The 14154-nt window shown below is 38.9% G+C and overlaps 1 protein-coding gene across 1 annotated transcript in view; it reads left to right on the top strand.

Moving 5' to 3' along the window:
• Window positions 1-14154, top strand: part of trpc7b (transient receptor potential cation channel, subfamily C, member 7b) — an 85406-nt gene that overhangs the window by 38328 nt on the left and 32924 nt on the right. The window contains exons 4-7 of the mRNA XM_017484652.3: window positions 2847-3011; window positions 5961-6177; window positions 11001-11234; window positions 13153-13417. Of these exons, the coding sequence (XP_017340141.1) occupies window positions 2847-3011; window positions 5961-6177; window positions 11001-11234; window positions 13153-13417 (881 nt within the window). The remainder of the gene's footprint in view (window positions 1-2846; window positions 3012-5960; window positions 6178-11000; window positions 11235-13152; window positions 13418-14154) is intronic.

The raw sequence follows: 14154 nt of genomic DNA, 5'->3' as shown, positions 1-14154 counted from the left end.
AAAACCCACCTGTCTTTGTCTGAAGAAGAGAAGTGGAAGTGAAAACTAAGGAGCATTCTAAGGAAGTTAAAGATAAGTTAATAGAATTCCATAATTTTGGAATAGGGTGTAAAATTAGAAGAAGCCTTTATTGATCACATACACATTATAGCACAGTGAAATTCTTTTTCTTCACCCAGTTTGTTAGGAAGGTTGGGGCAGAGAGCAGGTGTCCCTGGAGCAGAGAGGGTTAAGGGTCTTGCTCAAGGACCCAACAGTGGCAGCTTGGCAGTGCTGGGGCTTGAACCTCTGACCTGTAACCCAGAGGCTTAACCTTTGAGCCACCACTTATTGAGATGTCCAAGAGGTCGGACAACCCAGTAAGCAATATTGAGGAAGTGGAAGCTGCATCATACCACCCAAGCACTTAGTGCAAAAACAAGACAGAGACTGGTGAGGAAAGCCTCAGTGAGTCTAGCAGTCACTCTGAAGGAGTTACACAATACAGTGGCTAAGAGTGGTGTGAAGGTGGAGCAGCCAACCATTTCAAGAGCTCTGCATAATTGAGGACTGTATGGCAGGGTGGCTAGAAAGAATCCATGCTTTAATGTTCCTTGCCTTAGTGTTTTTGCCTCGTGTTCATTTTGAATTATTATTATTATTAAAAACTTAATCTGCACTTGCATCCATCTCTGTCTCAACCCTGACAGGTGGTGGTAGCATCATGCTCTGGTTATGCTTTTCATCCTCAGCACCTGGGCTTTCTTGTCTAAATTGAAGGGGGAAATAATGGATCAAAATACAGGGCATATTACAAGAGATATTTAAAACAACAAAAACCTTTACCTTCAGCAGGAGTGGTTAAAAACAAATGGGTGAATGTGCCCAACAGTGGCCAAGTCAAATCCAGATCTGAATCCCATTGAGAATCTGTGGCACTGTTTGAAAATTGCAGTCAACAAACAACATCCAACCAACACGAAGAACCTGATGGAAATCTGCCAGAAAAAATGGGTGAAAATCTGGTAGGAATGTATCCCAGCTGTTATTGCAGTAAACGGTGGTTCTACCAAGTACTAGTCTGAAGGGGCTGAATATTTATGCGAGGAGCATTTTTCAGGTTTTAAAATATTTTTTAATGAATTATGAATTACTTTTTATGTCATAATTTCCAAGGCACTGTATTACATTAATTACCACTGTATTCCAAGTACTCCAAAGCATAATAGTGTTTTAAAAGTGTTTTTGTTTCTTTTCAGGCCTCGTTTCTGTTAAAAAGTACTGCCTATTGACTCAGTTAATGTCCAGAGAGAAAGAGGGATAGCAAGAGGTTTCAGGCAACTTTCAATTCAATTCCTTTGTCTTCTAAAGTAACTGACTAGCACAGAGGCAATTTGGAGTTTCAAATTACTTGGTAGTAATTCAAGGCTATACACAACCAATAGCACACAATACACTGCCCTAGCACTGCCCAGCAGTCTTATTTCTCACTATGAGTGAAGTTTCAATCTGTTGGTATGCAGGTAATAAAACAGCTTGTAGACTAATGAAGACTTTGGGGAGCAGTAACAATGCTAGAACATTTTGAGCCGGATGGCAGGGCATCGATCATTACACCATGTGAACATAAGCCGTAAATCTTACAAAAGTACAAAACAAGAATGATTACTTAACCAGTAACTCAATAAGTTATATAATTTCAAGGTGAGAGTATTTTTAAAAAATAAACATCATAAAACTATGTTAAAATTGAATTGAAATGAACATTAAGTCCTCCGCATTTCCTCTTTGAGCTCAAATTGCAATGGCACAGCTTCTCATGTCTGATATGAAAATGATTAGAGGATGATGTGGTGCTTGTAAATTTTAGCCACGCAACCTAAAAATGAGCCAGGTAGCTAGATCATTCGTTTTATATTTCTGTTAAATAAATCATGATTGGTGCAATGGGTTGGCACCTTGTCGAGGGTGTCCCCTGCCTTGTGCCCCAAGTTCCCTGGGATAGGATTCAGACTCCCCAGGGACCCTGTGTAGGATAAGCGGTATGGAAAATGGGATAGATGATTGTTCTGATACATTCTGTGTTTGGATTTGGCATGTTGTCACCATGTCTGTGTGGGTTTTCTCCTGTTATTTGTCTTTGTGTATTGTTCATGCATAGTGTCCCATCAGAGCTGAATTCTCTTGACCGGGATAGACTTGGGATGAATGAGTTTTCATAGATCCTGGTTTTCCTAATGAGGGTAAAAATGTGGAGATGTTCCTAGATCATGTTACTGGTTTTGTTACTGGAGCTCAATTTTGAGTGTCATGGCAAAGGCTGTGAATACTTATGTACATGTGCTTGTTTTGTTTTTTATTCTTAATAAATTTGCAAAGATTTCACACAAACTTCTTTCACGTTGTCATAATGGGGTATTGTTTGTAGAATTTTGAGGGAAATAATGAATTTAATCCATTTTGGAATAAGGCTGTAACATAACAAAATGTGGAAAAAGTGAAGCGCTGTGAATACTTTCCAGATGCACTGTAAATACTCATAGTATTTTGTACTCCTCTGTAATGTGATTTGAACTTATTGGTATTCTCAGACCTGTTTGAGCTACCATGAGTATGTGTTTGATGGAGATCGAAAAATAAATAGAAGTACTGGACAAAGCTGTCTCAAATGATGTAACCTTAAATGTAATGCAATGCATCATTATAATTAATATGAAGTACCTTTGGTAATTTTTAAATCATTTACATATTGAATCTATGGAATAATATTTTAATGCTCCGACCCCCCCACCCCCACCCCCCATCTATCTATCTATCTATCTATCTATCTATCTATCTATCTATCTATCTATCTTCCTCTCCACTAGTTTGTTGCCCATCCTAACTGTCAGCAGCAGCTGTTAACTATCTGGTATGAGAATCTGGCTGACCTGAGGCAACAGTCTATAGGAGTGAAGTGTCTCACTGTGCTTGGAGTAACAGTAGGACTTCCTTTCCTCGCCATTGCATACTGGATCATGCCCTGCAGCAAGGTAAAAACAGTACTTCATCTCTCTCTCTCACACACACACACGCACACACACACACCTTCTGTGGGCCATATTCATAGTTTGGAAATGAGTTAAACACATGTAGTGTGGAGGTGCTCTCCAAACCTTGCACTTGGGTATTCAGAGCTCAGTATTTATCTCTGGATTGAAGCACTGCTCAGTTATTCACTATACAGTCTTTGAACCTGAGTGTGCACTGTATCCACTCTGGTGTAGGGCTGTCCAATGCTACTCTCTAACGTTTTGCTGTAACAACAATATTTCATCCAAAAATACATGAAAAACTATGCCATTTCAGAACAGTATTAGATATGGAAGGATGAAACATTACTTGGCAAGCAGTTATAAGAAAACAAACAAGTGATGTTGTGGTGTGTTGTTGATGAGGCATGTCATGAAGCGTTGTATACCTCTTATACCACAACAGTTTGCCAATTTTTCATTAATTAAAGAATGATGCAGCATACCTTTACTCATATCCAGCTATGTTTAATGTTCACAGAGCAAGTTATTTCCTCTTATCTCTTGTGTTATAGCAGCTATAAACATGTTTTCACCAGCCTCCATTACTGGAATAATTTAATCAGCTTTTTTTTTATGATATTACAGTTTAATGGTGGTTTAGTGGTTAGCATGTTTACCTCATACCTCCAGGGTTGGGGGTTTGAATCCCACCTCCGACCTGTGTGCATGGAATTTGCATGTTCTCGCCATGTTTTGGGGGTGTCCTCTGGGTACTCCGGTTTCCTCCTCGAGTCATAAGACGTGTTGTAGGCTGATTGGTCTTTCCAAATTGTCCATGTGAATGTGTGTGCAATTGTTGATACCTCATCCAGGATGTCCCCTGCCTTGTGCCGTGAGTTCCCTGGGATAGGCTCCGGGCTCCCCCATGACCCTGTGTAGGATAAGCAGTATAGAAAATGGAAGGATGGAATTTTCAACCTGTTTCGCTCATAAATTGTGATCTGAGTTATCAGTTCACAATTTTATTGCAAGCTTTTCTTTTGGCCAAAAGGCAAGGGCTTGTTTTTAAGAGAGTGGTCTAGAGAAAATTGAAAAACACTCCAGAAGCTCTTCTAAGGAACAACCTGGCAACTTTAGAGACGTGATTTGTAGATAGGTTATTCTATGGGCCACCCAGAAATCCAATTTGAGGTTGTCAACATATATCCCAACTCTGAATATGACCCTATAAGCATGTTTAATATACATGTGCACCATAGACACACACATACTGTAGATACAGCCTAGTGCTCTATATGGTGAAAATATAAACGAAGGAACAACAGACATCAACTGTGATATTGTGGGATTTATTTGTGTATGTGTGTGCTCCGAGTCTGTTTGTCTATAATTACATCTCATTAAGGCATCTCCTTTGTCCCTGTCTGACAGACTATTAGAAAGAGGTGGAGGAAAGGGAGGGAACGACAGCAATATTAGAGGGGAAAAAAGGTAGAAGGAGAAAGACAAAAATAAAGAGCAGACAGATCACAACGGAAAAAAAAAAGAAAGAAAACGAATTAAGTATGATTAATCACTGATTAATTATTATGGTATTAATAATAATAATAATAATAATAATAATAATAATAATAATAATAATAATAATAATAATGATTGTGATGATAATCAGGATTTTAGTGAAATTAAGTCAGCATTCTGTACACACCCATTAATTATTTTCTCTGGTGAACCTGGTGAGATAAAACAAATGTCATCTAATCACACACAAACACATGCACGTACACACACAAACACATGCAGATACACACACAAACACATGCAGATACACACACAAACACATGCAGATACACACACAAACACACACAGATACACACACAAACACACACAGATACACACACAAACACATGCACGTACACACACAAACACACACAGATACACACACAAACACATGCACGTACACACACAAACACATGCAGATACACACACAAACACGTGCAGATACACACACAAACACATGCACGTACACACACAAACACATGCAGATACACACACAAACACATGCAGATACACACACAAACACATGCACGTACACACACAAACACATGCACGTACACACACAAACACATGCAGATACACACACAAACACATGCAGATACACACAAAACACACACAGATACACACACAAACACACACACACACATCCAGGAGCTGCAGTAACCCAGAATAATTTTTTATTGACCCAATTTATCTATTCTTTATAGATCAAACCATCATTACCCTTTATATAGATTTTCTGACCTATTATAGGTTTTGTATAGGGGTCAGTGTGTGTGGGGGGGTGTGTGTGTGGGGGGGTGTTTGGGACTATTTGAGAAGTGTAAGGTTTGGGGATTCATTTCAATAATTCTTGCGTCAAGCTAAATGTCTTCTGATCCTGAGTTATTATTTTCATTGCCCAAAAGGAGTGTTCTGTATGTGTTGCAATAATCATTATGAGTATTTTTTTTTTTTTGTGTGTATGTGTGTGTGTGTGTGTGTGTGTGTGTGTGTGTGTGTGTGTGTGTGTGTGTGTATGTGTTTACTTGTGTGTTAAAATAATGTGTTCTTTTTTTTCCACTTACAATATTATTGCTCACATTATTACAATATGTTGCATGTTTAATTGGAAAAAAGCAATGACAGTTTATCACATACACACACACACGCACACACACACACACACACACACACACGCACACACATATTATTTTCCCAGATAATTTCTTTATTTCCTCTATCTCATCCATCCACCCAAACCATCCATTCAACTGTCTATCCATATATTCATCCATCTATTCATTCTCCCAAACCATCCATCCATCCATTTGTCCATCAATCCACCCATGCCCCTCCTCCTTCTCTTTTCTTTTCTTTACTTTTCTCTTCATCTGCTTAAATTTTTTCATTTATTTCCCTTTCTTCCAGCTGGGTCAGATTCTTCGCAGTCCCTTTATGAAGTTTGTGGCTCATGCTGTCTCCTTCACCATCTTCTTGGGCCTTCTGGTGCTGAACGCTTCAGACCGTTTTGAGGGAGTAAAGAATCTCCCCAATGAGACCATCACAGATCACCCACGTCAGGTGTTCAGGGTCAAAACCACTCAGTTCTCCTGGACAGAACTCCTCATCATGAAATGGGTGCTGGGTAAGCACTAATGCATGCTGGGATGTGAGCTATATGGGGCATATTTGGTCATTCTTATCCACTGTGGAAGAGAGGACAGGGTGAGGGAAGTGGTTAAGGTTCTGTCCTAATCACTGGAAGATTATGAATTTGAACTCTGGACTGCCAGAGTGTCACTACTTGACCCTAGAGCAAGACTCCAGTGGCCTCCATGTAAATGGTCTGCAGTAGTACTTTTTTTCAATCAGATATAAGAAAGTTTCCTTCAGGATTTAATGGGTCCTATTTTCATCGACCGTTAATGTTATTAGGTAACATTTGCACCAGAATTTATGGGTTGGTGGACAGGAATTACTGTTTGCTATGGTTTCCATTAGAAAGACTCCACTGGACCACTGGTTCTGTCTCTTGTTTTCCTATTAGTCAGACATCTATAAGGGCTTTCAATGAACTAGGGAATATTAAAATATTTTAAATATGAACATGCTTGCAATGAACTTGCAAATTATCAACAATGTATGGTGTTGACAGCAGATAGTCTGTAAGTCTGTAAACAGCATGTTTCTGGGTTCTATGTTTGCATCTCATCAGACAGCAAATGCCTACCTCTTGCTAATGGGCCCTGGGTCAGATGGTGGCCAGGGGAATCTAGACACCCATGGATAGCTCTTATATACAGTGTATTGCTGTATACAGAAATTGTCACATAAAGGAGGTGCGGACAGAAGCAAGTGCAGGTTATGAAGTTTAATCCAAAAACAACAAGTCCAAAGGGTAAATCCGAATTCTACAACGTCAAACAGACATAAACTAGGCTAGGCCAAGAATCGAGGTCAGCAGGGTAAACAAAGTCCAAAACCAGAATAACAACATTTAGAAAGGCTTAGTTATGACATAGACAAAAGCAACCGAGCGTATGCTTCACAGACATTGTGTTCAAACAGTCTCTTCTATGTGTGGTGTGATTGCGAGTTTCAATTAGAATAGGTGTCTCTGATTGGGGGGGTAGGGGATGGGGCAGGGAGGGAGTGTAGCCCTCTTCGGCCATGTTTGTAGTTAGTGATGCATTCTGGGAAATGGAGTCGCTGGTTTGCTGTGATATGACAGAAATGAATGTGTGCATTACTATTTTAATGAACACATCGGGAGTTTCTGTGTACATGTGAGTGCATCTGAGAAATATTGTGCTACATTGTTTGATGATGTCACGGATCCCATGACAAGATGGAGGAATGAAACCTAAGTGCTTTTTGAGAAGTAGGATATTGTTGTAAATGAGTGGAAAGAGTCTTCTTGGACAATGCACAATTAATGTCTATAGCTTTAATGAAGGGTTTTGTTTGCATTTTTATTATTGATGTAATGTTCTAAGCCAGGTGAATTTAAGTAAATTTGTGAGGTTTCAGCTACATAAACTTTCTTGCCTACAAAATTCCAGATTTGCAAGTTATATTACTAAATGGTGGTAGCACTTACAGTTTTAATGCTTTAGCCATCAGTGATTAGTTTGTGGGGATACATCAGAAACGGTGTTTTGTTGCGCAGTGGTGCTTTATTGTTATTTTTGAATACAATCATACAATGGACTCCGAGACATCAGTTTTGAATTTGAAGCAGAGAATAAATGCATTCGTCTCTGTCCAAACATTCTAAAACATTTCCACCATCACCTTTTTTCCACTCACTTCATAAATCAGACCAGAGATGGTAAATTAAATGAAAGCTGTGAAAAATCTCCCTTTTCTTTATGAACTGCTTTTAATCAGCTAGTTTTCCAATCAGGGGTTTGTGAACCCCTAGGGGATCGTGATGGCATTGCAGGAGGTTTATAATGCTGACAGAAATGTTATGTTAAAGCTTTTTTAAGTAATTCTTTAATAGCAAAAATGTCAAACAAACAAAAAAAAATAGTAAAGATGTTCATATTTCACGAACTACAGCATGTTAGAAGTAACACGTTTTGCAAATTTATTACAAAAGTTTCCTTTAATGTTAGCTTAAATATCCCAATGGGGTACCCAAGTGAAATAATTAAGGTAGTAAGCGTTCAGCTTAGCAAACATTCAGGAAGACCTGAGCTAAATCATTGATATAAATGCATGAGATTAACTGGAACAAAGGATCTGATGCAGAAGCCGTGATATTAGATAGTTCCTGAAAGAAAATAATTTTTGGGTACACAGTATGATTCTCTGAAATAATTTTCTGGGTCTGCACCCACATTTCATTCCACCAGTGATGACCCATGGTGTAAGCTATCCAATTCCATCTGTTAAGCTGCTTCAGCTCAGGCCAAAGACTTTTAATAAGTGGATTTTGAGGCATTTGATCAGAGATTTGTACGTGGTATCTTGTGTGTGTGTGTGTGTGTGTGTGTGTGTGTGTGTGTGTGTGTGTGTGTGTGTGTGTGTGTGTGTGTGTGTGTGTGTGTGTGTGTGTGTGTGTGTGTGTGTGTGTGTGTGTGTGTGTGTTTCAAGGTAACATTGTAGAAACTTTAATGTAATCGCCCTTGGGCGTTATAACAGTCTGATCATAACTAAAGTTGGCAGGTAGGTCTGAATGCTGCCACTGAACCCAAGGCATTTATTCACTATTCACAGATAAAGAAACATATACATCTAGTTTAAGGAACTGCAGCAGTCATTTCTTGAAAGAAGTTGTTTGTGCTCCATCAGTAAAGTGAAGAATGAGGAGAAAAGACCTTAAAAGTGTCTTAATGTAATCCACAAGTAACATATACCTCATCCACCCCAAGGACATCTGTCTTGTGTCTGTAGTACACTGTGTGGTGAGAACACAGCAGACAGGAACTTTCCAAATCTTTAATATAAGGAAGGGTAATCACATATTCTTGCAATTTTTTGTTTTATTTTATTTTTTTTGGTGAAGAAACACTTCACACAGAATGGCATTCATCCAGCCCTATTTGGACTGGATTTGCTCCCGTTAAAACACATGTATCTGCCATAGGATCCCATTGAAGCAGAGGTGCATCTATGGGCTTCAAACGGGATTTTCATGTAATCTGTGCTGTCCACCAAAAACAGTTTGTGATAAACTACATGATGTGGAAATACTAGTTCATGCATTCGTCACCTCTAGATTAGATTACTGTAATGCCATACTGTCTGGATGTTCCAGTAGGAATATAAATAAGCTCCAGTTAGTCCAGAATGCAGCTGCTAGAGTCCTAACTAGAACTAGAAGATACGACCAAATCACACCGATATTATCAATACTGCATTGGCTCCCAGTAAAATCTCGCATTAATTATAAAATACTTTTATTAACCTATAAAGCACTAAATGGTCTCGCGCCACAATATCTAAGCGACCTTTTGGTTTTATATGATCCGCCACGCCTACTTAGATCAAAAGATGCAGGCTATTTGACGGTACCTCGAATAGCGAAGGCTACAGCAGGGGGAAGAGCTTTCTCTTATAGAGCCCCACAGTTATGGAACAGTCTTCCAATTAGTGTTCGGGACTCAGACACAGTCTCAGTGTTTAAGTCTAGGCTTAAAACGTATTTGTTTACTCAAGCCTACCCTGACTAGATTCTGTTCTACTACTTCGCAGTCATAATTATCTTTTTTCTCCCGCTCTCCTTTCACCGAGCCCCTCACGAATTTATGGAGATACTAGAGATCCAGATCCTCTCTGCCTCTGGATGGAGCTCAAATCTTCTTTAATTCCAGACTGCTGGGACTACGGCTGCTCTTAACACCATACAGACTTCATATAAATCCATAATGAACTTTTTCACAATATCTGTTGTTACCCAGATGAGGATGGGTTCCCTTCTGAGTCGGGTTCCTCTCAAGGTTTCTTCCTCTTAAAACATCTTAGGGAGTTTTTCCTTGCCACCGTCGCCACTCAGTGGCTTGCTCAGTTGGGATAAATTCACACCTTTAATTTCTGTATACCGTGTTGATATTTCTGTAAAGCTGCTTTGAGACAATGTCTATTGTAAAAAGCGCTATACAAATAAAATTGAATTGAATTGAATTGAATAAACAAATAAACAGCATGATATTGCAGATATTTTGATTCGCAGAATATTGAATTTCACCTAGAGTGACAATGTTGCATTGTAATGAATATTTTATGGGAAGCCGTGCTTCTCATATAGTCTTAAAGCAATGATATGTCTGTAAATCATGTGTGAATAGTATGCAAGTGTAGAAGGGGAGCACAGGATGCACCTCGTACTTGGGGAACTGATCGAAGGAACAGAAATGGCACAAACGCTACTTATCAATTAGGAATAGAATTTCAGCAAGTGGATGGTGTTTTGTAGTAGAAAGTACAAACTTGAGGATGGTAGAAGTGGTAATTTAACATTACAAGTAGTTTCCTTATTATTTACTCTGCAGCTCATCTAGTCTTCACATTCTTTCTGTCTCCTTCCATCCTGGTTTTGCACCGCTATTACGTGTGTGTGTGTGTGTGTGTGTGTGTGTGTGTGTGTGTGTGTGTGTGTGTGTGTGTGTGTGCGTTTGTCAGTAATAACCCATTTCATTCTTACTACAGCAATCTCTTAGAGAATATGTGCTGTGTGCATGCTCAGTGTGTATCTGTGTGTGTGTGTGTGTGTGTGTGTGTGTGTGTGTGTGTGTCTCTGTGTGTGTGTGTGTGTGTGTTTGAGTCTCATTCTGTTCTTTGTCTGCAGCTGTAATTGTAGGAGATATGAGTCTGATTAGAGATACATTTCAATAATCCATTTGCAGCCCCTTGTGTGTGTGCGCTCTGGGAAAGCTAATTCTAATTGTACAATGCCTTTTCTCTCTCTCTCTCTCTCTCTCTCTCTTTCTCTCTCTCTCTCTCTCTCTCTCTCTCTTTCAGGTATGATCTGGTCAGAGTGTAAAGAAATTTGGACTGATGGTCCACGTGAGTATGTCATGCACCTCTGGAATGTTCTGGACTTCGGCATGTTGTCCATCTTTGTCGCGTCCTTCACAGCTCGCTTCATGGCTTTCCTGAAGGCATCTAAAGCACAACTTTACATAGATCTCCATGTGCCCAATCATGACATCAGCAACGCTTCACTTCCTGCCGACATCGCCTACTTCACATATGGTGAGGGCACCACTCTACATAAGAGATTCAAATTAACTATGGTGGGGGGATGTCTGTAAAATTGCTGTCATTTTTGAAAGTGGATTTAATGGTGCAATTCTAAGCTCTTGAGGCATATTGAGAGTTACACTAATTTCCTGACAGCAGCTGTTCAAATATTGTACTGTAAACATGTGCACTGTGTATCTCATAATTACAGTGAGTTACTATTTCACCAGGTCACCATGTACATGGAAATGTTACTCCTATGTATAATGCTGCTTATACAAAATAATATAATATAGTACAAGACTGCATGCAACTCCAGAATTATTAACAGTATTCAGAAAATTGAGGAAAGTTATTTGGGTTGTTCTTTGCCTCTGTCACCATTCTTCTCACTGTCTGTTGGGGAAGTGTTGAGGCATTGCTCTAATTCCTGGCAAATCTATATAATTCTAGACATTTGAATGTTTTTATTAAAGTCCAGATTGGCAGTTTTTATCAATTACCTAATTTGTGCTTCTACATTTGCAAAACAGAATATGTACAAAGTTACAAGTTAAGTGAGCCTCTGATCACAATTCTACTTTATTAATGAATGGCAGCTTGTCGTGTTACTGAGACCCGTGTCAGAAAAATTACTGACTGTTACAAAACACTGAAGACAATGAAGCCTACTTCCATAAATGCTAAACAAACCTCTCTGTTTAAGTGGTTTTAACGTTTTTTTAAATCCTTTTATTATTAGCCTTATTAGCCATATTGTGGAGTGTCGCATAAATTAGTTGTTACTAGAGCGATCATTTATTAAACTGAACACATTCATATAAATCTGTGGTTTGCAGGATAGCCGACACTCATGTTATAGAAAAGGAAACAACACCTTCTGAACAATCAAATAGAAGGATTCAGCATCACTGTGGTATAACCAGGGAGTTTGCACTGGGGGACAAAGGTTTCTTTGAAATGCCTGCTGGTTCTGGTTTGAAAGGATTCGAGGCATTTTGCCAGAGGGAAGTAAAAACACCTCAATTACATGGCAGAAGTAAAAAGATTTCCTGTTCCCCAGGTCTCACTTCTGTTCTTGGGCTTGGTTTGGAAATACTGCAGAATGTGTTATGTATTATGCATTAGACTGTTGTTGTCGTGTTCATTTAAAACAACCTTTAAGTATTTTCATCATTCCTTGAGGCAATGAATTGAATGGAGTAGGATTTTGAGCACTGCTCAAGTCCAGGAACTAAAGAATAAGATCATCATCTTTACAAGATTAAATATTAAACAAAAATACTCTTTACTCAGTTGTTGTTTTTGCTTGTGACTGTGACCATTATATATCCTTTGTATACACTAGTATGAGATCCAGCTTGTGTCATTGCTCAGGACTTTAATCCTAACATACAGCGTCAGTATATTGTACATGACAAGTCTAAACATCACAGCACTGTTTGTTTTTCTTCCCCTGTGTGAGCTGTTATCAATGCTGCTATCTACTGGTGTAAGGTGGTAATAACATGCATGACTGCATTACGCATATCTGACAGACGCATGGCACTAGAAACAGTATGGTGGCTCATTGGTCAAAGCTTTGGGTTATTGCTTGGACAGTTTTGAGGTAAAATCCCAGCTGTCTTAATTGAGTCCTTGAACAAGAACCTTAAACCGTGTCTGGGTGTGTGAGCATCTTTGTTGAGAGCTAGTCTTTATTCATCTGACTGATACAGAATATGTCTGTAATACTTTGTGTGCTATCTCAGTTTCCAAACAAAATCTCAGCAGAGTTTAACACTAATTTAAACTAACATAATAAAGTTGAAGATAGTCTTAAGGTTATATACAGAGATATACTAGCCAACTGCTGTGCCATAAGGACTGGATTAAATAGATAGATGGATAAGTGTATATATCTCTCTGTCTCTCTCTCTCTCTCCCTCAGCCAGGAATAAGTGGAGACCATCAGACCCTCAGATCATCTCAGAGGGTTTGTATGCGATCGCAGTGGTTCTGAGTTTCTCACGCATCGCGTACATCCTTCCAGCCAACGAGAGTTTCGGGCCGCTGCAGATCTCTCTGGGACGCACAGTTAAAGACATCTTCAAATTCATGGTTATCTTCATCATGGTCTTTGTTGCCTTCATGATCGGCATGTTCAACCTGTACTCATACTACTTAGGAGCCAAGTACAACCCTGCCTTTACAACGTAAGCACGTTATTCCATTAATCTTGCCTTAACACACACACACACACACACACACACACACACACACACACACAAAACCCTACTCACATTTAAATTTGAATGCTACACACACTCATGCTCTGACATTTGATTGCAATGTATTTATTTTGACATTTTAAAGTCAGCAAACCTGCAAATTGTTTTAAATGCCATTAAAGGAGGCTTAAAATTAATTTGATGAGTTTTATTATTGAAGACAAGCTCCCTCTCTCTCTCTCTCTCTCTCTCTCTCTCTCTCTCTCTCTCTCTCTCTCTCTCTCTCGACTCCCTTTCTCTGTATATCATTCCCCTATCCCTTTATCTCTTCTCTCTCCTTCATGGCTGTCATCTCTTATTGAGGCGAACTGCTGTGTATTGCACAGTGGATTAATGATGGTCTCTCGGCATTTATGTGTGAAAACCCAAGGGAGTTGCCTGATTGTATTCTTTACCAAATTGCTCTAAAACAAGACTCTACGTGATGTGTAGATTTTGATTTGATTTCAATTTCAAATGATACTAAAAACTGAACAATTCAGTGCCAGACATATGGGATCGACAGGTGTTTATATAACCAGCATACTGGCAGCCATCTTGGTTCTCAGTCTCAAAATATTTATTATCTTTCACAGAAATAGAATATATGAGCATGATATATATATATATATATATATATATATATATATATATATATATATATATATATATATATATATATA

The sequence above is a fragment of the Ictalurus punctatus genome, chromosome 14 (genome assembly GCF_001660625.3).
Source record: "Ictalurus punctatus breed USDA103 chromosome 14, Coco_2.0, whole genome shotgun sequence".
NCBI classification, from domain to species: domain Eukaryota; kingdom Metazoa; phylum Chordata; class Actinopteri; order Siluriformes; family Ictaluridae; genus Ictalurus; species Ictalurus punctatus.
Note: the sequence above shows the minus strand (reverse complement) of the source record. Positions and strands in the feature narration are given on the sequence as shown.